The sequence below is a fragment of the Fukomys damarensis genome, unplaced genomic scaffold (assembly GCF_012274545.1).
Source record: "Fukomys damarensis isolate Sample0158 unplaced genomic scaffold, DMR_v1.0_HiC HiC_scaffold_22, whole genome shotgun sequence".
In the NCBI taxonomy this organism is placed as follows: domain Eukaryota; kingdom Metazoa; phylum Chordata; class Mammalia; order Rodentia; family Bathyergidae; genus Fukomys; species Fukomys damarensis.
The window spans coordinates 28,066,762-28,094,142 of NW_022900934.1; the positions used below are offsets into that span (position 1 = coordinate 28,066,762).

General features: G+C 47.4%; 1 protein-coding gene across 1 annotated transcript; it reads right to left on the reverse strand.

The window, feature by feature from the left end:
* Nucleotides 1-2,116: 2,116 nt before the first annotated feature.
* On the reverse strand, nucleotides 2,117-25,302 carry LOC104854429 (angiopoietin-4). The gene is made up of 10 exons (XM_010612914.1): nucleotides 25,179-25,302; nucleotides 24,221-24,248; nucleotides 19,996-20,151; nucleotides 18,585-18,694; nucleotides 14,628-14,845; nucleotides 11,763-11,869; nucleotides 9,610-9,711; nucleotides 7,994-8,160; nucleotides 3,206-3,336; nucleotides 2,117-2,483 (listed from the first exon to the last, which is right to left on the reverse strand). The coding sequence occupies exons 1-10, from the start codon at nucleotides 25,199-25,201 to the stop codon at nucleotides 2,323-2,325; spliced, it is 1,203 nt and encodes a 400-aa protein (XP_010611216.1). The 5' UTR covers nucleotides 25,202-25,302; the 3' UTR covers nucleotides 2,117-2,322.
* Nucleotides 25,303-27,381: the final 2,079 nt, after the last annotated feature.

A 27,381-nucleotide genomic window follows, 5' to 3' on the forward strand; every position in this document is an offset into this window, starting at 1 on the left:
AAGGGGTGGTAGGCTTGGGACACCTCCATTAAATGACCTGGAGCACCTACAGGGCACAGACAGAGGCACCACATCTGGCACCTGACCCTTCTCTGATTTTCTCAATTTAATGGGTTTGAGCATCAGAGACCACAGCAGCACCAGGGAAGTGAGTGACAGCTCTCTTTATCCCCATCCCTACTTCCCCCACACAGGGATGTTACCATTTGGATAGGCGTCCCCCCCAGGGTGCACCTATCAAAGGCTTGGCCCCCTCCTGGGAGCTGGAACCCTGAGGCAGTGGGGGGCCTAGTGCAGGGGCCTAGGTCACTGGGCTGCTCCACAAAGGACACTGAGACCTTGAACTTTTTCTCTTTCTTTTGCTTCCTAGCCATGAATGAAGCTATGTTGTTCTGCCAAAGGTTCTCTGCCATTGCCATCCAGAAGCCTCATCAGTTGCCCAAAGTATTGGTCCACCCAATTTGGACCACAAATTACAGAGTTGTGAGTTAAATACAACTTTGCTTTTTAAGTTTATCATCTCAGGTATTCTGTTATAGTGACAGAAAAACAATCACTAATGGAAGAGATAAAAATCACAGGAGGAGGAGAGGAGGAAGTGTGATCTGTGTGAGGAAGTGCCCTCCATGAGGCAGGTCATAGAGTCAGGATCCAAGTCCATGGTCAGGAAGGACAGCACTTTGAATCAGGGCTGTGCTTTTTAATACCTGAAAGTTACCAGAAAGACCTGAGATGTGCCCACATTCTTAAGGGTTGGATTTTAGAGATAAAACAGAATTGGAGGGGGAAAAGAAGCACATATCATAATTGTAACTTTCTGTTAGATGTTCTGTCTGATTTCTAAGTCTGTTACACATAAAGTAGGTCATGGATAACCACCTGTGAAATACAAAGAGCTCCTACAAAACAAATGAGAAAAAGAGGAACAAAGAGGGGAGTGAAAAAAGATATTATAAATAATTTTTTAAAAGAATGACAAATAAACCAATAAATGCATGAAATGCTGAAGAGTAAAGCAGAATTACTGTAGATGAGACAAAAAGGCCTGGAATCAGATATTTCTCAAATGCCAGCTCTTCACTCTCCAGCATAATTTCCTGACCTCTGTCGATATGGAAAATGAAGCAGTCACACACCCACTGGAAAACTGTCCTTTCACAAATGTTTATTGGGGGCTTACTGTTGCCTGCCCTCCTCATCTGTGGATTTTGCCTTAAAATGCCTGAAAGAATATATGTTTGCACAGAATGTGTGTAGCCTTTTTTCTTAGGCTCAGTCCCTCAACAATACAGTCTGACTATGTACATAAATTTTACTTGTATTAGGTAATATAAGGGCCTTGGAGATGCTTTCAAGTAGGCAGAGGGTGTGGGTAATAGCACACCATTTCCTACAAGAGACTTCAGCATCTGCAAGCTTTGTTATCCACTGGGTTACTGGAACCAGTTTCCTGAGAACATCAGTAACCACTGTTCTATTCAGGCCCTGGAGAGACATCAACAAACAAGACGGCCCACTGCCCTGGAGGGCTTTCATCTTAAAGGTACTGTAGATTGAGGATTCTGGTTCACTCAGGCCTGTGAGGAGGGGCTTGGGTGAGGGGAGGAGGAAGGCAAAGTATGTCCCAAATGTCATGCTGCCTGGGTGTTTCTAGCCTGCTGTGTGCAGAGGGCTTGACCTCAGGCCCCATAGGAATTTTTCCAAAAATGGCTGTCATGTCATTTATCAAGTGTCCACCACACACACACACACACACACACACACACACACACACACACACAACCCCACCAACACATCCCCATTGTCATGCTGCCTGGGTGTTTCTAGCCTGCTGTGTGCAGAGGGCTTGACCTCAGGCCCCATAGGAATTTTTCCAAAAATGGCTGTCATGTCATTTATCAAGTGTCCACCACACACACACACACACACACACACACACACTACCACCACCACCCATCCATCCATTATCATTACCATCCCTTTGAAGTCCACTTTCACAGCGGAGTAAACAGAGGCTCAGAAGGGTAAGGGTCACTATGCCACAGACACTCACGCCATTCACAGGATCAGGGCTCTCCTCCAAATGACCTTCTTTGAGAACTCAGGCCAGTCAAAGACATTCAGAGAGAGTCAGGCCCATATGTTTTATACAATAGAAAAGAGAATCTCCTCTGATGCAGGATGATTACCACTAATTGAGAATCTAGTGCCTTGGGATGTCACCTACATAGTCCTTTTGACCTTCAGGACCCTGTGTATTGCAGATGCTATTGCTGGTCTTGTGCTGATAAACGACATTGATTGGCCTCCGCCCAGTGCTTGTTAGTTGATCAAGGGCCGGATCATCATGCGGGTGGCACGCAGTGAATATGTGGGGCCACGGGAACTGTGCCAGCGGATGCCATTAATCTTGTGCAAGTGCTGGCCGGCTGGGTAGTAGATGCCATTGAGGTTGGAGGCACCACAGGCATTAAACCACCACCCTGTGGAAGAGAGGGACATGACGATCATTAGGACCAGTGACTCCTTGGGGTATCAACTGGCTGGAGAGGTAGTCAGTGCAAAACATACTCTCTGCTCAGCCAGACACTCTAGAGGGCAGTGGGAGCCTCTGGCCACCACTCCAGTCCCCTCTGTGACCTGTGTACCTCACTTGCTGAACTTATGACTCCTCATGGTTTCATATCACCTTCTGTGGGTATCTGGTGGCCTCTGTCTTTATCCATGAGCCACTCTTTTGGTGGTCTCCTTATTGTGTCACACTGTGTGCCTCTCTGTGGCTGAAGTCATCCCTGTCGGCTGTCTCTGTCTGGTCTCTATCACCTTATCTCTTCCAGATCACTGTCCCCATGTACCCAGTCCTCCCCTGGCTGTGCTGAGGGCTGCCCTTCCTCTCCAGCTCTCCCTCTGCCTTCCCCATCCCAGTGCAGCTCTGTCTCCACTGCTCTCATTTCTGTCAGCCTCTGTCTCTCTCTGCCCCCATCTGTACCTTTCTCTGTGGCTCAAGTTTCTCCGGTCTCTGTCCTTCCCGCTCTGTCTTTGACTAATCCCATCTCCCATTCTCTGACCTCTGTCCCAGTCCAGGAGCACTGACTGAGCCAGAGTTGGTATGGAGTTGTCCCATGACATGCCTGGGTTAGGAGGAGGAGTGTCTTGAAGAGGACCTTAGGGCCCAGCAGGGAAGGTAGAGCTGACTCTAACTCACCTCCAGACATTGTCTTCGAGCACTCACAAAGGCAATTGTCATGGTCTGCGTCACTGGTGCTGAAGTTGTTGTTCCCAAGAATCGGCTGGCCCCGGACCAATGCCACACCACTGTGCTTGTCCAGAAAAATCCTGTAGATGCCCCAGAGGTGGTGATAGAAGAGGTTAACAGAGTCATATTGGGGTCATGTTGAGGAAGGGTCCCTCTTGGGGGCTTTGCCCAGGCTGAGGCTCCCTCCTGCTGTCTTTGGAGGGGGAGCCTCAACCTGGGTGTGATTCCTGGGCTATTTCCTCAGTATCCTCCTGCTGCCTCTCAGGAACAAAGTACCTACTGTGCACTGAGCCCTCCTCATCTCAACAGTTGGGTTTTGCAGGTAGCAATGACCATAACAAGGACAATGGCTGACAGTTTTTGAGCCTCTCCCAGGGGGCAGGCACTATCCAAAGTGCTTTGCAGGGGTTGACTTGTTCTAAGCCTCACAATGCCTTTCCAGAGAAGAAGATGGGATCCCAGAGCCCAAACAATTTGTCTAAGGTCTCAGGACCAAGGAGGATCAGAGCCAATTACTAGCCTGTTGTGGCCTAATTGGGGACCCAATGCACTTCCTTGCCCACTCACCATTCTGCACCCTGGCTCCTTCATAGCTCCTTGTATCCATTTGCCGCTTCCAGGGAGCCTTCTGTGAGCACAGCAGCCCACATAGGGCTACACCCAGGGGACCCCAGCCCTGTGACCTGCAGATCAGCAGGCAGCTGGGAGAGAGGGACTTATATTCCTTGGCCAGATTCTGTGGTCCTGGCAGGCACAGTCAAGGCTGCCCAGTGCTGACAGCCGTTAACCTAGATCCAAACAGCTCTGTGTGGCCTCAGGAAGACTACTTCACCTCCCTGAGCCTCAGTCTCTTCATTTGTGCATATGGAAACCACAAAAACATTGAGAGACCTTGTTAATTGTGTGGTTTGGTGACACTGTCTTGTATAGTGTATAGGGCAGTGAGGGCTGGGTATACTTATGTTTGCTATTACTTGGCCCCTGGTGCATGGCTGAGCATGGCTGGGAGACTGCAGGAAGGGGATGAGCCTGCACTAGGGGGTGGTCACCAGTTGGGAAACTTTTAATTTTCCATGGGGTGGAAATGATTGGACCTCAGTTGTGACCAGGCCAGCTCAAGGAAATGCTGGTCCATAAGACAGGGTCAGGGAGGTGCCCTGGATGCAACCCAAGGGAATGTGGGCATGGGTACATAGTTAGTGCTATCCCCTAGGTTTCACCCATGGGCTCTGTCTGTTGGGTGAGAAGGGGCATGGCCCTCTGACTGTCAATGGCCGTGACGGCCATGACACCCTTCTGTGCCACTAAACATGCCATCCTAAGGTCCGGGGCTGGTGTGGCAAAGCCTGCTAAAACGGAGCTGCCTGGCTAGGGGTACCCTAGTGGGTACTCACTGGCTGCCCAACCACTATTATGGTTCTGGCTTCTCCTTGTGGCTATTAGCACCCTTCTGGTACTCAGTAATGTCATCCCCTCCCCCTTGGGAGTTAGAATGGGGCTGTAACCTCTGAGGACCCTATGTCTTAGACCAGGACACCCCCAGTACCCCACTGTTCGGGTGCACTTTAAGCACATTTATGGCTCAGGCCTGAGGAAGCCCAAAATGAGACCCATCGGGTGTGTCATCCATGTGTTCACACAGAGCCTGCGAGTTTCTTGTTTGACACCTGGCTACAGTTCCCCGTGGCCACATGTAGATGTGTGTGGGCATTGAGCTTGTACTGGAAGAGCCAGTGCGGCCCAAGTGTGCCCTCCAGGATCTGCCCTAGGATCCGGGCCTTTGTTTCCCTGGGAGGGCTTTTGGGAGGCACATTTACACGTGTGTCTGTGCTCAGAGTGTGCCCGTTTGTATAGCTATGCACATATGTGTGTGTGTGTGTGTGTGTGTGTGTGACTTGTGTGCACCCAGGGGTGTGGGGAGTCCCTTCTCAGTGCAAGTTATGTGGCTACCTGAGCATCAGTGTGCTGCCTGCACTTGCATTCAGTTCTCCCTGTGTGTGTGTGCACCTCTGAAAAGCAGGTGCCACATTACTGTGTGTGCTTCCTGGGGGCCACTTCCTCTGTAGGCTCTGCATGCACCCCTGCTAGAGCTCTCATTACTGCGTCTGACAATCAGGGGCAGCCCTCACACCTGGATGCCCACTCCCCTGCTGCTCAGTTCACCTTACCCTGGGCTTCCCTGTGAGACCCGACTGCCCCAAGCTTGACATTGGAGGTTGGGTTCCAAGGCCCAGCATCTCTTATCCTTCTCTCCTTTGTCTTTACCCTCCAGGATCCCGGTCCCCCAAGGTTTTCCTATATGAAGACACACTCTATGATCCCAGCAGCCCTTGTAAGACTCTCTAGTTTGGGATGGGGTGGCCCAGTAGGAGGTCAACTCTGCCTTTTTTCAGAATATGCACACTCCCTGGGGTGTCCTCCCTATCTGCTGTCTGTATGAGCAGAGTCTACTCATGACAGCCATCACCTGCTCTGGGAGTTCTCCCTGAGTGTACAGCATCTCCAGGTTCCCTGTACCTTCCCTTTGGACAACCACTGTCCCCACTGTGGTCTAGGGTGACTGTGGATACCATAAGCTACACACACACACACACACACACACACACACCAGCAAATTTGATTGGGTGAGATTTGCATGATTCTTCCCCAACGGATAAGGCCAGCACATGCAGACTCAGGGCAACTGTTCAATATCCTGCTACTTAGGGCTCTGCAGAGAGTCAGGAAATGACGACCCTTTGGGGCCCAGGCATAGCAGCCTGGAGCTAGGGAGCTCCTGGAGGCTCAGAAAAAGAGTCAGAAGGAGCCCATGCAATTCACACATGAGAGCAGGACAGAAGCTTCCAAATTTATCACACATGCATACAGTTGCATGGTGGATGTATATAATGTAGACTTATGCACTGAGGCAGAAGTGTGATACTTATGTCTTTGAATATATGATTTACAGATCTCCAACTTTTACTTAACATTTACCATAGTCTAGGTGGCTCACTACAGATTATCTCACTTATGACCTAGACATTGGGAAACTGAAGTATAGAGAGATTAGGTAACTACTTTAAAGCCCCAAAGCCAATAAGTGATAAGATTGATCCCTGGAAAGCCTGGCTCCCAAGGCCTGTAGTTTTGACTGGAATGAGATATTTCTTTTCCTCATATTTCTGCCCCAAGGCATGTAAGTGGCAGATCCTGGACTTAGGACCACAGAAGTTGCTGCCCAAGAATTGGATCAAGGAGATGAGACTCAATGGCTACTTGTGGGAAACACTCGGAAGGCTGCCTGCATATCCTCCTATGCTCTTATCATATATACGGATGAGATAGCAGGGAGCTGGGCAGCTGTGCTGTGGTTCACAGACAGTGGGCCAGCTGAGGCCATGAAGACTGCTGTGTGGACAGCATTTGCAAAACTATTTGCTGAGTAGTGACTGTGGGCCGGCAGTGTGTTCATGCTCCCTAAGTAACATCTCACACAAACCCCTGCCTAGGGCACCCATTCTACAGAGAACAGTTGGGAGGGAATGGCTTGGAGTCACTCAGGGGGAAAAGGGTGGCATTAGGGTTTCAGCCTGTGCTCCAGTGGTCAGTGACTTAAGTAGGAGCCAGCAGGTGCTGTGTCTACTCACTGGGCAGCTGTGAGGAGCCCTGCCTGGCCCAGCCCTGGGTGGCACACTCCATCCTGCATATGGCACTTAGGAGCAAGTTGAGCCAGTCGTATGTGTCCCCTACGGATTTCAGAACCACCTCACTGCAGCAAGCAGAGCACTCAATAAGAAGAGAGGGTTGGGGGACTCATCACCTCATGGTGGCATTAGGCACAAGTGCAAGGGGGCAGAGTCATTCAGAGTCCTTGGGAGGAAGTGACCTCCCCACCACTGGGCATTCCAGCTGGTGAAGATGACTTGCTAAGGAGCAAATTCTGGCATCGTCGGAGGAGGCAGATGCCATGTGAGCATCTCCAGCCTCCTGCATGTGAGTCTGCAGTCGATTCAGTCCTGGTTTAAAGTCAATCAGACTGCAAGCTTCTCAGGATCAGAGAGTTCCTCAGAGAGGCAACAGCATGGTGAGGAGGTGAATGAGTTGGGGCAGCAGGGAGAACTGAGTTCGAATTCAGACTATCTAAATTGTCAATTTAGCCAGATAACTTAAGTTCAATGCTTTAGAGTTCATTTTACGAAAGTATGCACAGTAATTCCCACCTCATTGGAGGAGTTAAATGGAGTGTCTGGAACATAGTAGGCACTCAGAAAATGCTCATTCCTTTCTCTAAACACATCAAGAACCAAACTGAGGAAGGAGTGGGGAAATGTGAAGATTTTGCAGTATCCCCACATCGAAGTCCATTCTGCTTTGGCAGCACTGAGCTTTGGAGCAATGTGACCTTTATTTACCCAGTGAAAGCTGCCACAGTACCAGGAAGGGTACCAGTCTCTTGCCTCCAAATTGGAGACATATCTACCTCACCCCGCAGCACCACACAGACCAGACAAGTCACTTCTTCCTTCTGAGTCTCCGTCAATGACTGACTTGGGGTGATTGCCCTTGGAAGGTCCCTCCCTGCGGTGTCAGTGACATCTTCTCCACCCCACCCAGTGGTCAGGGGTGTGTTGAGTGCTAACGAGCTGACTTGAGATCCTGTGACATAGGCCCAAATCAGGACAGATGGTAGGAAGAGGGACTGACCTTTGGCACAGATTCTGCAAGCCTAGCATGAGACCAGGGAGCCCAGCCCACCTGTAAAACTGCTTCTCGCTGCCCAGCTGGAAATTCTTGAAGTTGGCAGAGACTGCGTTGCCTTCCCAGTCTTCCATCTCCACACGCAGAGAGTAACTTTTGCTGCTGGTGAGCTGGTGCACCACCTCATTGCCCAGCCAGTGCTCACCAGCTGGGTCTCCAAAGCCCTAGGGGTGAGGGGAGGATGGTGTGGGCTGAGAGACAGGAAGGAGGCTAGGTCTCTTGTCAGATAACTAGCTTAGGTGAGCTCTGAGGCCACTTATCCCAAACCACTGTTCCTAATGATTAGCGTGAGGAGTCTTGGAGACCACCACCTCCCAGAAGAAAGTGAGTAATACATTTGAAAATGTAAAACCCCATTAAAAATAACTGAAATCATGTTTCTCTGAAGTTAAGGAACAGAGAAAATTAACCTGTGGTGATAAAATAGAGAATGGCAACTACCTTTGAGGGACTGTGGACTAGAGGGGACATAAGGAGGATTCTTCAGTGCTGGAAGAGTTGTATGGCTAGCGCTGAGTGGGTCATGTGGGTGAAGACCTATGTGAATTATGGAATCTTACACTTCATATCTGTGCAGTTAACTGTATGAGTGTTAAACCTCAGCTAGATGTTAAAAAAAAAAAAAAAAAAAAAAAAAAAAAAAAAAAGATAAATCAGGCACAGACATGGTACGGTAGACTTTGAGGACCAGGCAGCAAGTACAAAATTTCAGCCACAAAAAAATGTATAGAAAGGAAAGAGCTGTTGGAATGTTTTGTCAACACTGTCTAGGAACAAGAAACCAAACATTCGGGAGAACAATGACAGCACCAAAACAGGGCACATCAAAGCCCGGCTCTCCATGGTGGGACGAGGTGCCTTTTCTGGCTAAGGGTTCATGTCCAGCTTTCTTTTGTGTATTTCTTTTTCTGAGCCCCCAATTTTTCTTTGCCAATGTAATGATTTTTAAAAACTCAGTTGGTTCATGAACATCCATGACTTAATTTGACATTCACGATAAAGTGTTTATCAAATCAAAGGGCAAGCACACACAAATAATAATATTGCTATATGTCCTTGTGAGCATCTTGTCACATTTCTTTTACTTTGGAAAACTTTAAAAGCATTTAAGGCAAAAATGCTTTACTCGAAATTTAGTTTTGAAAATTGGAAGATAATCAGGCTGTATTTCTTACTCATAAAAGGTATGTGGTCTTTGAACCAGGAACTTCACATTAAAGAAATTGTCCCTCAAATGCAGTCACAGATGTATGTAAGGAGAAATAAATTCATTTAAGTAATGCAGCCAGGGGTGGGTGGGTAATATGTCCCTTCAGTTGCTTCCAAAACACACTCATAAATATATGTCCTTTCCAAAGTTTGAAAGAAAATTTAAAATTTCATTACTAGGATGTAAGCCAGAAATTTTAAAATGAGGTTAATTTCAGGGGGTGAGGTCCTGGGAAGCACGTGGTAATGCTGGGCCAATCTGTCTGAGGGTAGGTGGCTTAGTTGAGCTGATTGTCTTTTCTCAGAAAAGGTGAAGGCCAATATGATCCCCTCTCCCTGTCACACCTCAGCACCTGCACAAGGTTTCAGAGCTGCAGAGCCCCTCCCCAGGGCAGCCATGTCACCTGCTTGTATTCCTCCCAGTTCCGCTGGAAATCCACTGAGCCATCCTCACGGCGCTGGATGACGGTCCAGGCACCTCCATCGGTGTCCATCACACAGAACACCTGGGGGAAGAGGGAGCAGCTAGAATCCCTGACACAGCCAGAAGCCAGGTCCAGGGCAGCACAAGGGTGACTTGGCCGATGGATGCCCCCACCCGCAACAGAGCAAAAGGTAGTCAAGGGCATCAGAAAGATCCAGGCTCCAATGTCACATTCATCATCATCATTTCCTAAGATGACAGGGCAGTGATGGTCTCCCAAACCCACTTTCTTCTCAGTTGTAAAATAGGAGCATTCATACCTTAACCTCCTTGTGCCTCAGTTTCCCCTCTGCAAACTGGCATTACAGTGAAACTTAAATGAGATGGATCATGTGAATACTTAGAAGAGAGCCCAGCACACACCAGGAGAGAGGTGAATGAAGGCTTCCCACTCCTTACTATTGCAGGGCTGCTGGGAGGATTAAAGGGGATGGGCACAAAGGGCTTAGCCATGGTGTAGGAGCAGGAAATGCTATTACTGCTGTCCTTCAGGGCACAGTGGTTTGCTGAACACCTACTGCGTGTGAGGCTCTGTTCAAAGCACTGGGGATGCTCACAGGGTGAGACGAAAAGAATTCTTTCTCTCTCAGAGAGCTTAGCATCTATCCCAACTACATCTTTCAGCCTAATAATTATTCTCACTCTATTTTTCCTATCAGTTCAGTACCTGTTCAGTGTTCCATGAATGCAGACTTGGTGCCTGGCCCTGTACTGGATGAATCTTTGATGAATCAGAGAAAAATCAAACCTCAGGATGGCTTGGTGTGGAGGAAGCTATGATAGGGCAGGCAGACGGTGGATTGTGAACATTTGGATGGATAGAAGAAGGAGCCTCAAGAGGTCACTGAACAACCCTGAAAAATTTCCTGAGAGGGTAGCTTCTTCTGAACAGGTCATTGAATGATAGTGTGTCTGTGAAAAAGAGATGAGTGGAATGACATTTCCAAGTGGGAGTGCAGTGGGAAGGAGCAGAGGCTCTGAAGAAGGAAAGGGCAGCTGAGGGAGAGAAGCAGGCACCTGCTATAGAGTGGCATTGTGTGCAGGAGGCTCAGAAGGGAACAGCTTGCTTCGGGCAAGTGAATCAAAGTAAAGCTGAGGGTGAAACCCGAGCTCTTTCCTCCTAGGCCAGCTCTTGTGTCTCCATCAATGTCCCCAACCCTTCTGCATTTACACTTCCTCAATTTCCACCATTACTATATTTACTTAATTTTTCCAAAGCAAATTTACTTTTAAATATGTCATATCTTCTACTAAATAAATAGCAACATAGTTTACAAGCAAATCTTATCAGTACCATCAATGGAAAAGTAGCAACACTTGCCTTTTTCAGATGATTGTAAAAATAAATATAATGAAACAAAACACTCTGAAATCCTAGGTAGAAATTTTTGTCAACACAGAGTTCTCAGCTGATCTATTTGTTTAAAGGGCCCTTTACCAAAAGTGAGAAGTGTGAAAGACACTCTGGGGACAAACAGAGCCTCTCTGTGACACATTCAGAAAGTCGAAAGGAAAGCGCAGAGGGAATTTTGAAGCAGGGCCGCTGGATAGTTGCTCCCTTTCCTTTCCTTTTCTGGCTGCTCCGATCCATACCTGGAACCCAAGCTCTCTTTCAAGGGTTCCCCACCTGATGACTGGACCTATGAGCTTGGGGCCACCTTGGGAGCCACTCACTGAAGATGGTGGTGTCTCCAATGGCCTTAGTCTCTACTTTCCTGCAAAGAATAGAGCCCCAGTTCCTCCCTTCAACCAGAAACAAGCTCCTTTGTGCTGAGCCCCTGGAATTTAGGGTTTACTTCTTGATTCCCCCCTGATCATGACCTCAGTCAGCACAGAGCTCTTTCTCGAAACTCCAGTTGGAGGTCTCTCTGAAAGGTGGCACTGCCCCATGATCTGACCCCTGCCTAGGTGGGGGCTCCACAAGGCAGGACACTCCCACTTGATTGGAATCTCCACTGGTGACAGAGTCTGATGCTTATGGGGGTTCTGTCTCAGCATTTACTGATACACACACACACACACACACACACACACACACACACACACACCACCCCATGCCAGGACCCTGCTTACCCTCCTGGGCTCTTTCACATTGGGCACAAAAATGGTGTAGATATTGTCAACACTGATCCCAGACCTGTGGATGTCCTCACAGTCCTGGAACCCCAGCACAGCTGCCCCTATGGAAGTAGCATTGTGACAAAGCAAAAGTCAGCTAGATATGAGCATTGAGAGGGAAGAGACAGGGCTGGGGATTTAGCTCAGTGGTTCTGCCACCTGCCTCACAAGCACTGGGTCCTGAGTTCGATCCCCAGTACCAAAAAAAAGAGAGAGAGAGAGAGAGAGGGAAGAGACAAAGTGGGCTTGCCTACTTGCATATCCTGGCTGGGGCGATGAAGGGAGTAGGAGATGAGATGAACCAGGCCTGATTCCTAGAGGACGTAGTAGTGAGCTGGAAACAGAACAGTGAGCAGGAGTTCCAAGTGGTGAAGTGCTGATCTCAAAAACCCTAGCTCTGTGGCTCCCATTACAAATATGAACAAGAGTGTGTCCATCTTGAACTGTAGGTCTTTCTAGGCTATCCTCGCTGCACTGCTTTTGTTTTTTAAGCATACTAAGTTATGGAAAACATTTGTTCAGTTGAGATTCTGGGAACACAGCTGGCAGCCAAAGATAACTTAACAGCCAGGTACTTTCAATCTCCCATAGCCCCACTCTTCCTCCCCCTTACCAACCCTGTCCAGCATCCAGTCCTCTCTTCATACTTCTTAAATTAGCCTATTAGAATAGATTATGAATCTTCAATCCAGCCAATGGGGAGGGAAAAAGGTCAGCTATTTCTCATGCATTAGGGATTAAAAAAAAAAAAAACTGTTGCAACCTCCCTGCTTGCCTGCTACCTCATGCTAGAGTGAGTTCGTGCCCTTTTTCAGAATTAAAACCTTGTCCTGTAGAGAGTTTTTGGTGTCTGAATGTTTATTATCCATACTGACAAATTCAGTGTGGGGATACATTCCCAACAGTGGTGGCAGAGCAGAGGTGATAGCATGGTAAAGGCTCCAGGAGGCTGGTCTGGTGTGAGCAGGGAACGGGTGTATGGGAGTTGGGACTGACTCATGCCATGAAAGCGGAGCCTCCGCCAGAGAATGTTCTAGCTGCTTGAGGTAGGGTAAGGCCAACAGAGAGGGTAAATAAGGAAGAGAAGAGAGTAGCCCATTTTAGCAGAGCCAGCTGGCCCTGAGTGCCAGGCTGAGAAACCAGACTGTCTTGCCCAGGAAGAGTACTGTGGTGAGAGTAGGGCTACAGGGGTGGTGCCTCAAAACAGGGAGGCCAAAGAGGAGGTGCCAGGCTCTTCAGAGAGCATAAGGGGAGCCCTCAGTCTAGCAAGGCACTTCCTATTCCACAGGACAGTAGGTTGAGGGCCAAGGGTTCAGGCACCCAGCCATCCTCCCTTCTTGGTACTCACTTGAGCGTGAGGTTTTGGGCTCTCCTCCTAGCTCAACTTCAGCTGTCTTTCCCCGGGCTCAGGGCTATCATGCTCCCTGCCTTGGAGCTGGCCACCAGCCTCAAGGACCCATGTATCTTTGCCTTGAGACAGAGTCTCCATCAGAGGGAAGAACACTTTACAAGCATCTTTCCTAAGTGACAGTGGAAGGCATCTGGGCAATGAGTCCCCCAGTGAACCCATGCGGATACAAGCTCCCATCCACAAGGGTGAGCAGCCAGCCAAAACAGAGACCAGAATAGCTGCACGCCTGCATGAAAAAGTCTCCTGCCTTGTGCTTGAGCTGTGCCACAAACCCCACATGTGGAGCTTCTTCTGTAGCCTCACTGCCAGAGTAGCATACAGGCCCCTGATGGGTTCTGGTCACTCTACATGTACACATCTCATGGTTTGGAAAGCACCCAGTTCTCCTGCCATGGCTTCCTTGGGCCTGCTGGTCTTAGGATAGAGCCACACTGGGATCTCTTCACCAAGTCCCTATCAGCATGGTACCTGGACTCCCATCACTATTGCTGGATTCCTTGTCCTTGAAGGCTCCCGAGCCTCCTATGACCCAGTAGCAGCAGTAGGAGCCTCTCTCTGACCTCCCTCTTATCCAGCCTTTCTCTGCTCCTTAAAAGGGGGCCCTCACTGTCCCACCCATAACATCCCCTGGGCTCAGGGGAAAGTCCCCTCTCCTTAGTACGAGCTCTACCAGAGTTCCTTAGGCCAGCTCCACCACGGAGCTTCATGAACATGGCTAATAGGGAACTTGCACTCAGTAGGCACTTGACAAAGAAGCATTTTCTCCTTCCCTCGGAGGCCTCAGAGGGGCTGAGGACATTTGCAAGAGACCGGTCAGCCTGAGTGCACTGCTGGATCCTTGCGCCCAGCTCTGGGCCTGGTACTCAGTGGGTGAGGAAGCAATGTTGTTGACTGAGTGAAGCTGGAATCAGGAAGTCTTGGCCTCAAAGTGGGCTGTGGTAGCAGCAGTGAGTGAGTGCTGAAGAGAACTACTTGGGCTTTGGGGTAGAGTGTTAGCAGGAGAGACCTTAATTCTATGGTGAAAGTGAGGCCAGGAAGGGGTAGGACAAGCCCAAGCAAGCAGGGCTGAGGGGTGAATTCTGGAACCCTCATTTGTCAGCTGGGCTGCTGCTTTCCTCATTAACACATCACCTCCATGAGGAAACCGAGGCCATGAGTCTGGTGGGTTGGGGCAAGCCCAGGTACCTGTAAAGTCAGGAGACAGAGTCTGGATTTGCTGCTCTTGGGACCATTATTCTGGCCATCATTATTATTATTATTTGCTGTTATTTCTATTGTCCAGATGGCCAGGAGTGTGTGGCCTTTCCCAGAGTGTTCCAGCCCAGAGTGACCCTGGAGATTGAGTAGAGCTCCTTCCTGGCTCCTGCCCTCCTCCCCAGCCTCCTACCCGGCACACCCTACTTGCTCACCTGGCCCCTGCTCTCCCAGGTGCATGAGCTGCTGCAGGTTCTCCAGAAGCTGGCTGTGCTTCTGCTGCAATTGGCTGGAGCTGTTGCTTGCAGTTTGTAGGCTGTGCTGGACGCTGGTCAGGGTGCTGCTCTGGAGGTCCAGCAGCCGCTGCAGCTGCTCCTTCAAGCTGTGGAGGCTAGCCAGCTGGGACTGTTGCTGAGATTCCACAGCTGGGTTCCTGCGGGGCAGGGTGCAGAAGGATAAGCCCCCTATCCAACCCCTCATTCACACCCAAAGAGAGAACCCGGGTGGCGTGTCATTTGGTGTCACATATTCTGCAGTCTGTACTTGTAGTAGACAAGGACTAGGGAGGGGAGTGGTGCGCACTGGGGCACAGTGGAGATCAGAGGTCAGAGGTCAGGCAGCTGGGACACCAGCAACCAGGTAGTCATTGTCTGGCTCCAGAACCCCTGGCTGAGGGACAGGGTTGGGAGAGGGATGTTTTACTCTAGATCTAGGTTTGCAGACCTTTTCTCAGAATCAGAACTAAATCCAGCCAAGGCAGAAGAAATTACTTCCAGGTTCCAAACTATAATTACAAATTGAGCACAATGGAATTCTAGAATTCTAGTTGTCTTCACCAATCAAGAACTTATTAATGTCTTCCATCTCTGTGGATTTTTACACCTGCCCAACTCAGAGTGATTGAAATTGCCCCAGTTCTTGCTGCCTGGACATTTGGGTGGGGGACTAAGATAAGAACTGCTCCAGTAACAGGATGGTCTCTATGTTTGCTCCCTGCAAACAGCACGTGCAAGTAAGAAACAAAAAAAAGCAGTTTTTTTTCGGGAGGTCTTTTATCCTGGAGATGTGACTTAGGTCATGCATCTGAGAAGGTCTCTAAACAAAAGGGATGAAGGTAAATAGTTAATATGGGATTCACTATGCTAACTCTGGAAAGCACTGACAGTTAAGAAGTTACCCCCTGTAGTTTAATCATTTGCTTTTAACCCATTTCCCTCCACCAGGTTAGAACCATCCTCAATTTTAAAAAAAGGAAATGGCTGACAGAGTCCAAATGTTAAAATGTGAAGCTTTTCTGTTAAAAAGGGATGATCTAGTCCTCTCAACTGACACCTGCTTAAATCTGGCCAGCTGCTTATGGAGAGGAGAGGGAGACCCAGAGATACTAGGACATGGTTGCCTGGACATCACAGGACATCAAATTAAACTTAGATCAGACTAAAGAGAGATCTTTCTCATTATGGACTTGGACGTATCTGTGGATGGATCCTCCTGAATCATAGAATGAAAGAGACATCATGAATATACCATTACTAATGGGTAGAAACACTCCTTATGGGAAGGGGGCAGACTATCCAACAGTTGGTCAACAAATGCTGCAAACTATATGCTCTAAATCAGGCTCTAAAGTTTTTTTTAAGGCCAAGAAGGCCTTAAAAAATTCCAAATATGTTGATGGGGTAGTGCATACCTTTGGAAAGATCTGGATGGAGTAAAGTCTCATAAATAGCAAAGGCAAAGAACACAGAGAATTGGTCAAACAAGAACACACTAGAACATCTCCTATTTCCTGAAGAAGTTGCTACAATTCATATAAATGGTCGTCCAAAAAAGGGAGGTGAATGGGGGCAATAGGAAACAGGATTGCCAATAAGGCTGCTGAACAGACATCTCAGGAAGAGGAAATCAGCATGTTAAATCTAACTCCAAATATCCCCAAGGTTATTTGTTAACTCAAAATATCCCCAGTTCACCAGGGAACAGAAAAAAAGAATTAGATAAGATTGGGGCCATATAGACTGAGGATCAAAGATGGAGGTTACTCCCTGGGAGGAGGTGATAAAGTAAACCTACAATGAGAGAACTAATGCTTATACTTCATTAAGGAAGTTACTGGGGGCCCCAGTCTATGTGTGATGCACTACTTAGAAACTTAGGAATTTATACTTTTGCTAAACAGGTTTGTGGAAGTTATAAACATGTCAGAGAATAAATAAGCATGTAGATTAGACTAATTGCATTTATCATAATTAGCAACTACATTTATTATAATCGATCAACTACACCAGGAATGCCCCATAGGAGTAATCAACCAGCTAACTAGATCTAGTAGTTTGGTCTAGGAAAACAGGACTGCTGAGGATATGATTCTAGCTGAAGGGGGCAGTCATGTTAGGAGGACAATGTCTCACCTTTATTCCTAGTAATACAGCTCCAGATGGGACTAATACTAAGGCCATGCAAGGACTCACAACTCTAGACAATGAATTCTCAGAAAAGAGGAATAGATGATCTATTTACAGACTGGCTAGAAAAAATAGTTTGGAAAATGGAAGCAGATGATTACATCAATATTAACATCCATGATAATAGTGACAGGAGGTCTAACCTTCCTAGGATGTTATATCATCCTGTGTGTAAGGGGACTAACTCAGCGACTGAGACAGGTCTAACCAGACACCCATATCTCATCAACAAAACAACCTATTATTGCTGGATCTGGACCAAATTATGAAACAGTCTCTGCAAATTCTACAGCACTTTGAAAATCAGCAAATGTTAATCTGAGATGAAAATGGGACCAAATATGATAAAAGCAAAGAAGGTGGAATTTGTAAAAAACAAAGAAGTGATATAGTCAGGAGGAGTTTTGGCCTGAGGACATGACTTAGGTCAGTGATGGCAAACCTTTCACCACTTTCAATGATAAAAAGAGGCTGCTGTGACACACATTCCATAAGGCCAACACTGACTTAGCTTGTGCATCTGAGAAGGTCTCTAAACTAATGGGGTGTGTGGAGGGTAAATAGTTAAGTATGGAATTCACTATGTAATTCTGGAAATGCAGTGGAAGTTAAGAAGTTACCTCCTTCATTTGCTTTCAAAAACCCATGAACTGTTTACAGACAAAGCGGGGTATAAGAGTTAGGCACCTACCCGGCAGAGTATAAACCCTAAGTACTTAGACAGTGAGGAACAGGAAAGGGAATTGCACCTTGAGGTTTATATCACTCTTTGTGACCACTCTGATCATGTCAATATTTGTTGAATTGGCACCTCATTCTTGAAAGATCAAATATTAAAAACTCTTGCTTTTATTGCTCACAGTCCTCGCTCTGATCTGTGCCTTGTATGCAATCAAAGACAAAAGGGTTTTGTTCCACACAGAAGCAATAACATCACCCTGTTGATTGTTGGCAAGGTTGTTTACTGAGTAGAATTTGCTTACAAGAACCCTGGCCTTGGCACTTTGTTCTCCATTCAGCTATAAAATAAGATAAAATCTGCCCAGGGTGTCAGATTTCTCTACTTATTTATACCCATGGCCATTTTTTCTTTGTAAGTTAAAGAGTCATGATGCAGATTTGCATATAATGAAGGGCCTTTGACTTTGCAGACTAGAAATTGATCACTGTGGTATCCTCAGGGAAGGGAATGAGTGGACTGGATCAGGTTTATTTATTTATTTGCAAATCAGTAAGGCCAAATAAAATCTACAAGGTGAATTGTATGGTGTATAAATTGTATCTTAATAAAACAGTTAAAGTTTAAAATATAAAGAGAGGAAGAGGGGACAAAACAGAGAGAATCAAGGTATCCCAAGCCCTAAGAACATGCCCGTCTGTGTCCCCACTCAACACTTGGGGACTTGCCCTGGACCTGTGTGCCTCCCAGCTTAGCCCCAGCACAGTCCCCTTCCCCACTCTTCTCCCAGATCTTCTGGACTCCAAGCCTGACTCCAGTTCTTAACAGTCCTGGCCCAGGCTGAGCTTCAGCCCCAGCTCCCACAGTGGTCCCTTGCCCCGGTCATAATCCAGGCCCAAGTCCCAACCTAGACACTGGCCCAGGTCCAGCTGCCAGCTCCATCCCAATCCACACCTGGAATTTGGGTTCAAAACTCAAGTTTTGGGGGCTCAGCCCCTGTTGCTCAGAGATCAGGTGCTAGGGCCCACCTGCTGTGGCCATGCAATACATGTGGCTCATGGCTCTGCTTCTCCAGCTTGTTGGTGGTCTGCAAAGCCTCCAGCATCTGGCACTTCATGTGTGACATCTGTTTCAGGACCTGTACCAGGGAACAGGAGGGTGGAGGCTGTATGTGTTTCACAGTTGCCATCTCTGCCAGTTGCCATCAGCCCACCCACTGGCCTGTCACTGCTGATATTTGCACTCCAAGACCCTCCAAATCCTTACTCCGTGTGGTCACTCATGCACTTATTCACACTCAGGTCCTGCCTGAGCACATGATCTGCTTCCTGAATTGGCCCCCATCACTGCCCATGACAGCTCCAGTCCTCTTGCTCTCGGGCCCCAGGAGGATCAGCGAGTGCTGTCATCTACCCCTTCCGAATGGTCCCTGACCTCTTCCCTCCATGGCCCTTGCCTCTGTCCTCTCTTGCCCAGTGTCCCATAGTGCTGTCCTCACAGGGCTCCCTGGCTCACCTCTGTCCCCTCTAGTCCCTTCCTTCTCTATAGCCCGAGGAAGCCTTTCCAAATGTGTCTCCTCTGCTCACAGTTCCACTGTTGCTCCTCCTGTCCTCACCATAGCTTGCTTGGCTCATGACTCAGTCTGCCTCTGTCACCTCTCTGGCCCCACCTGCTGCTTTCCTCTGGTCACTTCAGCATGCTGGTGTCCGTACAATCCTGGAGCTGCCCCCATCTCCCACCTCCTGCCTTTGTGTCCGTTCTTCTCCAGTAGGCACACATTGCACACTGCCCACTGAGCTGGGCTTTAGAGCTGCTCCCCAGTGGTCCCTCCTGGCCTTGCAGCATCACTGGCAGCTTTGTCCCACCCACCCCGTGTAGCACTTTGCCATCTTGCTCTCTTCTCTTGCACAGTCACCATGTAAGCTGCATGATCCTTATCCGGTTTGCTTTCTTGATAAGCTCAATGGGTTACAATCATGTGTTTGTCCTGTTTGGAAGTGGGACCAGGTATCTGGAATGGGGCCTGGCACACAGTGGGGTTCAGCAAACCTGTGCCCACTTGTCACTCACTTGCACATCCATTCACTTCCTCTGTTCCCTCCTTCCTAATGCTCAGGGAGTCCTTGGCCTTGAGGCCCAAAGGATTCTTCATCGCCTGCCTTCGCCATGCACCTAAAATCCCAGGAGGAGCAATGTGTGCTCTTTGTCTCTGGTGCTCAGCTCAGTCCAGGCACTGCACTAACATAGACCAAAAAGCCAGGTGAGGCCCATGACAGCCCAACCCCACAGGACCCACAGCCCATGGGGCAGTAGTGATGGAATTGGGTCCCTAAGGAGGGGTGCCAAGGGCCTATGACCCCAAAGAGGGCTTGACCTAAAGCAGGACAGAACTCAAGGCAGGACACCAGCCTGGCCACCCACCCACGTGCTCCCCATTACCTGAGCCTCCATGTCGGTCAGCTTGAGGGTCTGGGCTGTGGTCTGGTTCAGGAGGCTGGTGCCCAGCTCCAGCAGGGGGGCCACGTGCTTCTGGACTATGTTTTGCTGGGCCTGCTGCAGCTCCAACCCAAAGATGGCCTGGATATACTCCTGCAGCTGCAGGGACACAGTGGACTGGGTCATGGACAGGGGTCGGGATAGCCTCTGTCCCTCCCGTGCCTCCATGCCAAGCCACAGAGAAGCGAGGGGCTCAGAATGTGACAGGTCAGGCCACCACCATCCCTGGCCTGGACTATCCTCAAAGGTATCTTCGTGTTCCTGGGTTTCTACCATTCTCCATTTCATAGCCAGAAAGATCCTGTTAAATTTAAATGAAGCCACATCCTCTTTGCTCAAAATCATCCCAGGGTTCTTATCGCACTCAGAGGAAAAGCTAAATTTTGCGTACGACAGCAGACTCCTCCATGCCCGGCCCTCCTACTACCACACTCATTCCCTCTCTTTTCCCTCCTTTCCATGTATAACACCTCTAGAACACCACGCAGAAACCCTGAGCTCACCTCAGGCCTTTGCACATGATGTTTCCTATAGAAACTTCCCCTCAAACACCTAGCCCCATCCACATGGCCCAGTTCCTCTTCTCATTTCAGATCTCTTTGTATAGTTACCACTCTCTGAATTCATGCCAAGTATCTGTCTGTTGTCTTTCTTGCCTTCTAGAATGTCAAGAGCATGAAACTTGGGTCTTCGTTTCAATCACCACTTTCTGTCTACCACAGTGCCTGGTACACAGCAGAATATTTTTTCATCAATCTATCAGTTTTATTGGTACATTTTAGGTATACAGTTTAATCACATTCATCATTGGAAATTTGTACCTTTACATAATATGTATATCTTGGATCTTAGTTTTTCACCATTTACCTGTCCTCCCTTGAACCCCTCCAACCCTCCCTATTTACAGAGACTCTGTTTCCATTTTTTCATTTTCTCATATTAATTCCATTTACTTCTTTCCTTTCCCCTCCTTCTCCCATTTCCCCTTCCCTTTTGCACCTCTTCTGCCTATTTCACATTATCTGTTGTATCTTTTGATCCTTATTTACACTTTCAGTTTCTCATATGAAACAAACTTTTTGGAATTTACAAGTGTGTCCTATTTACTTTGCTTAAGAAAACATCAACGTGCATCCATTTAGCTGTAAAACTTCTCATTCTTTGCGGCTGAGTAGTACTCTGTTTTATTAAAAAAAATGTTTTCTCTATCCAGTCTCCAGTTGATGGGCAACTGGGATGATTCCAAGTTTTTGCTCTTATAAACTGTGCTACTATGAACACAGGCGCACATATATCACTGCAGTATGATTCTTTTAATTTTGGGGGAAAGACACCCAGCAGTACAACAGCTGGGTAAAATGGGAACTCTAATTCTAGTTTTCTGAGGTATCTCTATACTGATTTCCACAGTGGTTGCACCAGTCTCTACTCCCACCAACAATGAAGAAGGGTTCCTTTCTTCCCACAACCCTGCCAACATTTGTTATTGGTTGACTTCTTGATAGCAGCCATTCTTTCTGGGGTGAGGTGGAATCTCAGCATTGTTTTCATTTGCATCTATCCAATGACCAGTGGTGTTGAACATTTTTCATATGTTTATATGCTATTTCTAATTCTTTGTCTGAGAAATGTCTATTCATTTCAGATGCCCATTTTTTATTGGGTCTTTAAATTTGGGAGGGATAATTTTTTTAAAGTTCTTTATATATTCTAGACAGTAGAACTTTGTCTAAGCAACAACTGGTAAAATTTTTTTCCCTCATTGTGGGTTGTCTCTTCACTCTATTGCTGGGTACCCTTGCTGTACAGAAGGTTTTAAATAAGAAGAGATCCCATTTGTTGATTCTTTTGCTAGTACCTGTGCAACTGAGGTTTTATTCTTGAAATATTTTCCAACACCAATCAATGTCTTTAAGAGTTCTACATAACCTCTCTTCCAGCCAGTCTAGTGTTTCTGTTTTAATATTTATATATTTAATTCATTTTGATTTTAGTTTAGTGCATGATGACAGATATAGGTCTAGTTTTAATCTTTGGCAAGTTGAAGCCCGATTTTTTTCAGTACTACTTATTGAAGAGGTTATCTTTCCTCTGGTGAGGATTTTTGGCTCCTGTCAAAGATCAGTGGGGGAGTGTGTCTGGAGTTGTTTCTGCATCTTCTAATCTGTTCCACTGGTCCTCGGGTCTGTTTTTTTTGCCAGTACTATGTTGTTTTCCTCACAGAGCTTTATAGTATATTTTCAAGGTGGGCATTGTGATACCCCCTACCTTGTCTTTATTGCCTAGAACTGCTTTTGCTATTCTACGTCTCTTCTTGTTCCAAATGAATTTTTGATTGTTTTCCCAAGTTCTGTGAAGTATGATGCTGGGATTTCAATTGGGATTGCATTGAATCTAAACAGCAGTTTTGGAAGTATGGCCACTATATTAGTTCTTCCTACGTAGGAGCAGGGAATGTCTTTCCATTTTCTGATATCCTTTTGGATCTCTTTTTTCAGAGTGTTATAGTTTTCAGAGTAGAGGTCTTTGATATATTTTGCTAGGTTGATTCCTAGGTATTTTATTCTTGGGGGATGTTATTGTAAAAAGAGTTGTTTCTCCAGGTCCTCTCTCAGTAAGTCTGTTGTTTGTGTACAGGAAAGCTATTGATTTTTGTGTATTAACCTTGTATTCAGCTACTCTACTGAATTTGGTTATTATGTCTAGAAGACTTTTGGTGGAGTTATTGGGGTCTTCTTATAGAACGTAATGTTGCCTACAAATAATGACAATTTACCTTCTTAATTTCCTACCTTTATTGTTTTTATTTCTTTCTCTTGTCTAATTGCTATGGCTAATGATTCCAAAAAACTATACTGAACAGGAGTGGTGATAGAGGACATCCTTATCTTGTTCCTGATTTTAGTATGAAGGATTTCAGTTTTTGACCATTTAGTATGAAATTGGCTGTTGGTTTTTCACAGATGGCTTTATCAGGTTGAATTAAAAACCATCTATCCCAATTTTCAGTAGGGTTTTTATCATAAATGTGTGTTGGATTTTGTTGAGTGCTTTTCCCTCCATCTACTGATATATGGCTTTGGTCCTTGGCTTTATTTATATAGTGTATTACATTTATTGATTTGTGTATATTGAACCCTACATCCCTGGGATGAATCCCACTTGGTCAGGGTGTATAATCATCTTGATCATCTTCTGTATTCTCTTAGCCAGTATCTTATTAAGGATTTTTGCATCCATGTTCATTGGTGAGATTGCCCTATAGTTCTCTTTTTTGGTTTGTCTTTTTCTGTTTTGGGGAATCAAAGAATGCTTGTTTCCAGGAATAAATTTGGGAGCATTACTTCCTTTTCAATTTCATTGAAGAGTTTAAACAGTAGTGACAATAGTTCTTCTCTAAATGTCTTGTAGAACAGAACATGTTTAAGTAAGTGAAAAGGAATTGAAGTTATCCCTTGTATATTATCAGACCATAGTGTGCTGAAATTGGAAATTAATGGCAAAAGAAACTGCAAGAATTTCATAAACATATCGAAAGTGAACAACACACTTCTGAATAATCAATGGATCACAGAGGAAATCACAGAGTTTCTACAATTAAATGACAATGTCAATACAACATATTGGAATCTGTGGGACATAATAAAAACATTGTTTTAAATGAAATTTATAGCTGTAAATACTCATATTAGGAAAATAGAGCAAGCTCAAATAAACAACCTGATGCTGAACTTTAAGCTTCTAGAAAAAGAAGAGCAGGACAAACCCAGAGCTATTACAAGGGAGGAAATTATAAAGATCAGAGCAACAATCAATACAATGGAGGTTAAGAACACAGTACAAAAAGTCAGTGAAGCAAAGAGTTGGTTCTTGGAAAGAATGAACAGAATTGACAAACCCTTAGCCAACCTTATCAGAAAAAGGAAAGAAAAGGCCCAAATCCTTGCAATTAGAAATGAAAAGGGTGAGAGTACAATAGACCCAGCAGAAATCCAGAGGATCATCAATACCTACTTTGAGAACCTGTATGCCAATAAGAAGGAAAACACAGATGAAATAGACAGATTCCTAGAGGCATGTGAAGTTCCAAAGTTGAACAAAGAAAACCTAAAAATTCTAAACAACCCAATATCAATCAACAAAATTGAAAACGTAGCTAAAAACTTACCGATGAAGAAAAGCCAGGTTCCTGGTGGCTTCACAGATTTCAATGAATTGATTAAAAAAGGAGAGCAGTAAGGCTCAGAACACAAGCCCCATGTCATGACTTGTGGCATCCAGAGGCTGTGACTCAGCAGTGAGTAGGAACGCACCATTCACTCACACAGTAACACGGGAAAATCTCAGCTACGCCACACTGAGTGAAATAAGCCAGACTCAGAGGGCTGCACCCTGCAGGATTGCACTTCTTTGACTTTCTGGGAAAGTTGGAACCTGTGGTTGCCAGGGACTGAGGTCTAGGAGGGGGATTGACTGTAAAGGGACACAGGCAGCTTCAGCCATGTCCTATACCATGCGTGTGGGTAGCTACAGCACTGTATGTGTTTGTCCAAATTCAGAACTGTAGGTGAAAAGGGTGACTTTACCCTGTATGGAATATACCTTAAGAAATAAAAAGACCAACCACTCAGAATTCTAGAAAATTCCCATATACAAATATCCCACAACATAAAATATGTTACTGTAAACTAGTGCCCTTACCCTGACTTTCTTTGTGTATCAGTTCAGGAGTTATTTCTTGAGCACCCACCATACGCAAGGCTCTGACTAAAGAGCCAGGAATTTTTTTAAAAACTGGCAAGATTTTCTGATTCCGGAGTCTTTCGGCTAAATGTCACTTAGATTTCAGTAGTGACAAGTGCTCTGAAGAACATGAGCCAGGCCATGAGTAAATGGGCGTGTGCAGGTTTAGCCTGGATTTAAACAACCCAGAAACCACAGTGGCAAGAGGGGCTTCCCACTCCCCATGGAGAACACTCTCACCTCCCTTCTGCAGGACTGCCCAGTCTGTCTGCTGCTTAAAACATTCAGTCCTCACCCTGCACCCTGCAGTCACCACCTTGACTGTCCTGGGCCCCATCCTCTACCCTTGGCAGCTCCTACTTAGAGGCCTCAGCCAGCTGTACCTGGACTCCATGGCCATCTCCATGCCCTGTTGAATCTGCCTCCCTTGACTCTGCCTTCCTGGGTCACAGAGAAGGTGCTCAGTGTCTCCTGAAGGGCAGGGACAGGGACAGGATTCTTCACCGCCCTGGCCTTGGCTCACACTGCCGCGGCCCTGACTACTGTTCTTTGCCTCCCTGTGGCCTGATTCATCAGCACAGATGATTCACTCCCTGCAGAATCACTCCCTCTGTCCTCTCCAGCCCCAAGCTGCTCAGGCCTCCTCCACATGCCTGGTGGCTTCAGTGGCCACAGGGCTTCCTCCTGGGCCCCTAGGGTCCACCTGTCCCACACACCCCATGCCATTAAATCCAAAGCAGTGGTGCTGCTACCACTCAAAACTCTTCTGTGGCTGTTACGACACTCAGGGCAAAAGTCAGTCCTCACTGTGGCCTGTGAAGCCTTTATGGCCAGCCCTGCCCTCACCTCTAGAATTCAAGCTGCTCCTTCTGCTCCAGATTGCTGCCCACCTCACTGTCCACATATATGTGGCTGTGTTCTGACCTGGTAGCTTTGGCACTTTTGGGTCCCTCGGTGGAAACCTGACACAGATGTTTGTGTCACTTGTCCTCTGGGGTCAGAGACCATCTCCTCCGTGACACCCTCACAAATGATCTGACCACAGCTTGCCCTCCTCTCCTTCTTCCCTTTGCATCACCCTCTGATGCAGATCCCTCCTGTCTGCTCACCTAGGAGGGGCCTCGTCCATGCTCAGCCTGAGTGCATGGCTGTGAAGAGCTAGCTTCCTTGTTCCAATGTTTCCCAGTCCTGCTGTGTGGCACCAAGTTTATCCCTGCCTCTCTTGGGCCTCATATTCCAATTTTTATGCCTTAAAGCCCAGCCCACTGTGTCCGGTGAGGCCTCTGGGTGCACATTCCATCTGCTGATGGTAACCACCCTGAAGCTTTCTGTACTTCACAGGCCTGGCCATACCTTCTGCCGCCTTGGTGCACTGATCTTCAGCTTGCTCTTCTGCTGTTCCATCCAGCTGCCATCCCTGGGTGGCAGGTTCCTCTGCTCACTGACAACCTGCAGCCCACTTCCTTGGGCTGCAGTCATGGTGCCCACCAGGAGGAGGAGGAGGCTTCCTAGCAGCATGGCTGGCCAGGACAGTATCCAGACACGTGGCAAAGGAGCAAGGGGTCTGCTCAGTTCCCACACTGCTGTGTCCTCAGGGAGATAGGTCTTCAGAGCCGCTGCGCTACAAACCCCTGCATGGCCAGCTCCATCTATGGCTATTTATACTGCAAGTCCTTCACCTGCGGGGGCTACTGGCCTCTGCTCCAACCCCAGGCTGCCCCTGACCTCTGGGCCCTGGTCCCTTCCTTCTTCTCCGTCTTGCCCCCAAGCAGTCACTTGAGCTTCTCTGTCTGCGTTGCCCCTTAGGCTTGTAACTGTCCGGCGGGCCTGAGCAGTGAAAAGACATCATGTGGAACATGCACACAGCACATGCGCAAGTCCCACAGCTTCAAACCAGGGCATCTACGCTCCCTTCCTGTCCCCATCTCTGCGTCTCTCCTGTCAGCCCTGCTCTCCAAGGCCAGGTTCTAAAGTGTCATCTCCCAGAATCCCCCTTTTCAGGTTCCCTGCCACCTTGCGACAGGGGCAGATGACCACTGGAGAGCATGGGAAGGTGGGGGAAGCTGTGTTCCTGGAGATTCAGAGAATGGGTGTGCCAGCGAGGAGATGGCTCCTGTCCCCACTTCTCCCTGAGGGCCTGGAGGGGCCTCGTGCCCTGGGGTGGCCCTGGACAGGTTGCTGTGACAGTGATGAGAAGTTTTCATGTCCTGGGGTAGGTTGTCTGTAGGCTAGACTGGGATGGTGGGTCATGGGGAGGAGAGCTGGGGTGCAGAATGATCTTGGTCAGACTCTGCCCCCCATGGGTCCTAAATCCTGCAACCCCTGGGAATGTCTGCTTGGGGGCAGGATGCAGAGGAAGGCCCGGGAGTTCTCAGTGGGTTGCTACACCTCTCTGGGCCTCCACCTGTAATCTGTAAACCTGGGGAGCCCTCTTCTCCAGTCTGAGGACCACATGTGGGTCCTCAGCATGGGGACCGAGGCATTTCTACTTTGCTCTTATCTATGTGGCTCGTACCAGCTGAGTGACTTTGGGAGAGTCAGGTACCCTCGCTAATCCTTGGCTTCTTTTTTTTTTTTTTTTTTTTT

Excerpts from the sequence above, each read along its gene's own strand:
- LOC104854429 (XM_010612914.1), bottom strand. The coding sequence starts at position 25,201 with ATGGAGATGGCCATGGAGTCCAG. Across the intron at positions 20,152-24,220 it reads AACCTGGCTTTTCTTCATCG|CTGCAGGAGTATATCCAGGC; the intron begins GTAAGTTTTTAG and ends GTGTCCCTGCAG. Across the intron at positions 9,712-11,762 it reads ATGTGAAAGAGCCCAGGAGG|GTGTTCTGTGTGATGGACAC; the intron begins GTAAGCAGGGTC and ends CTCTTCCCCCAG.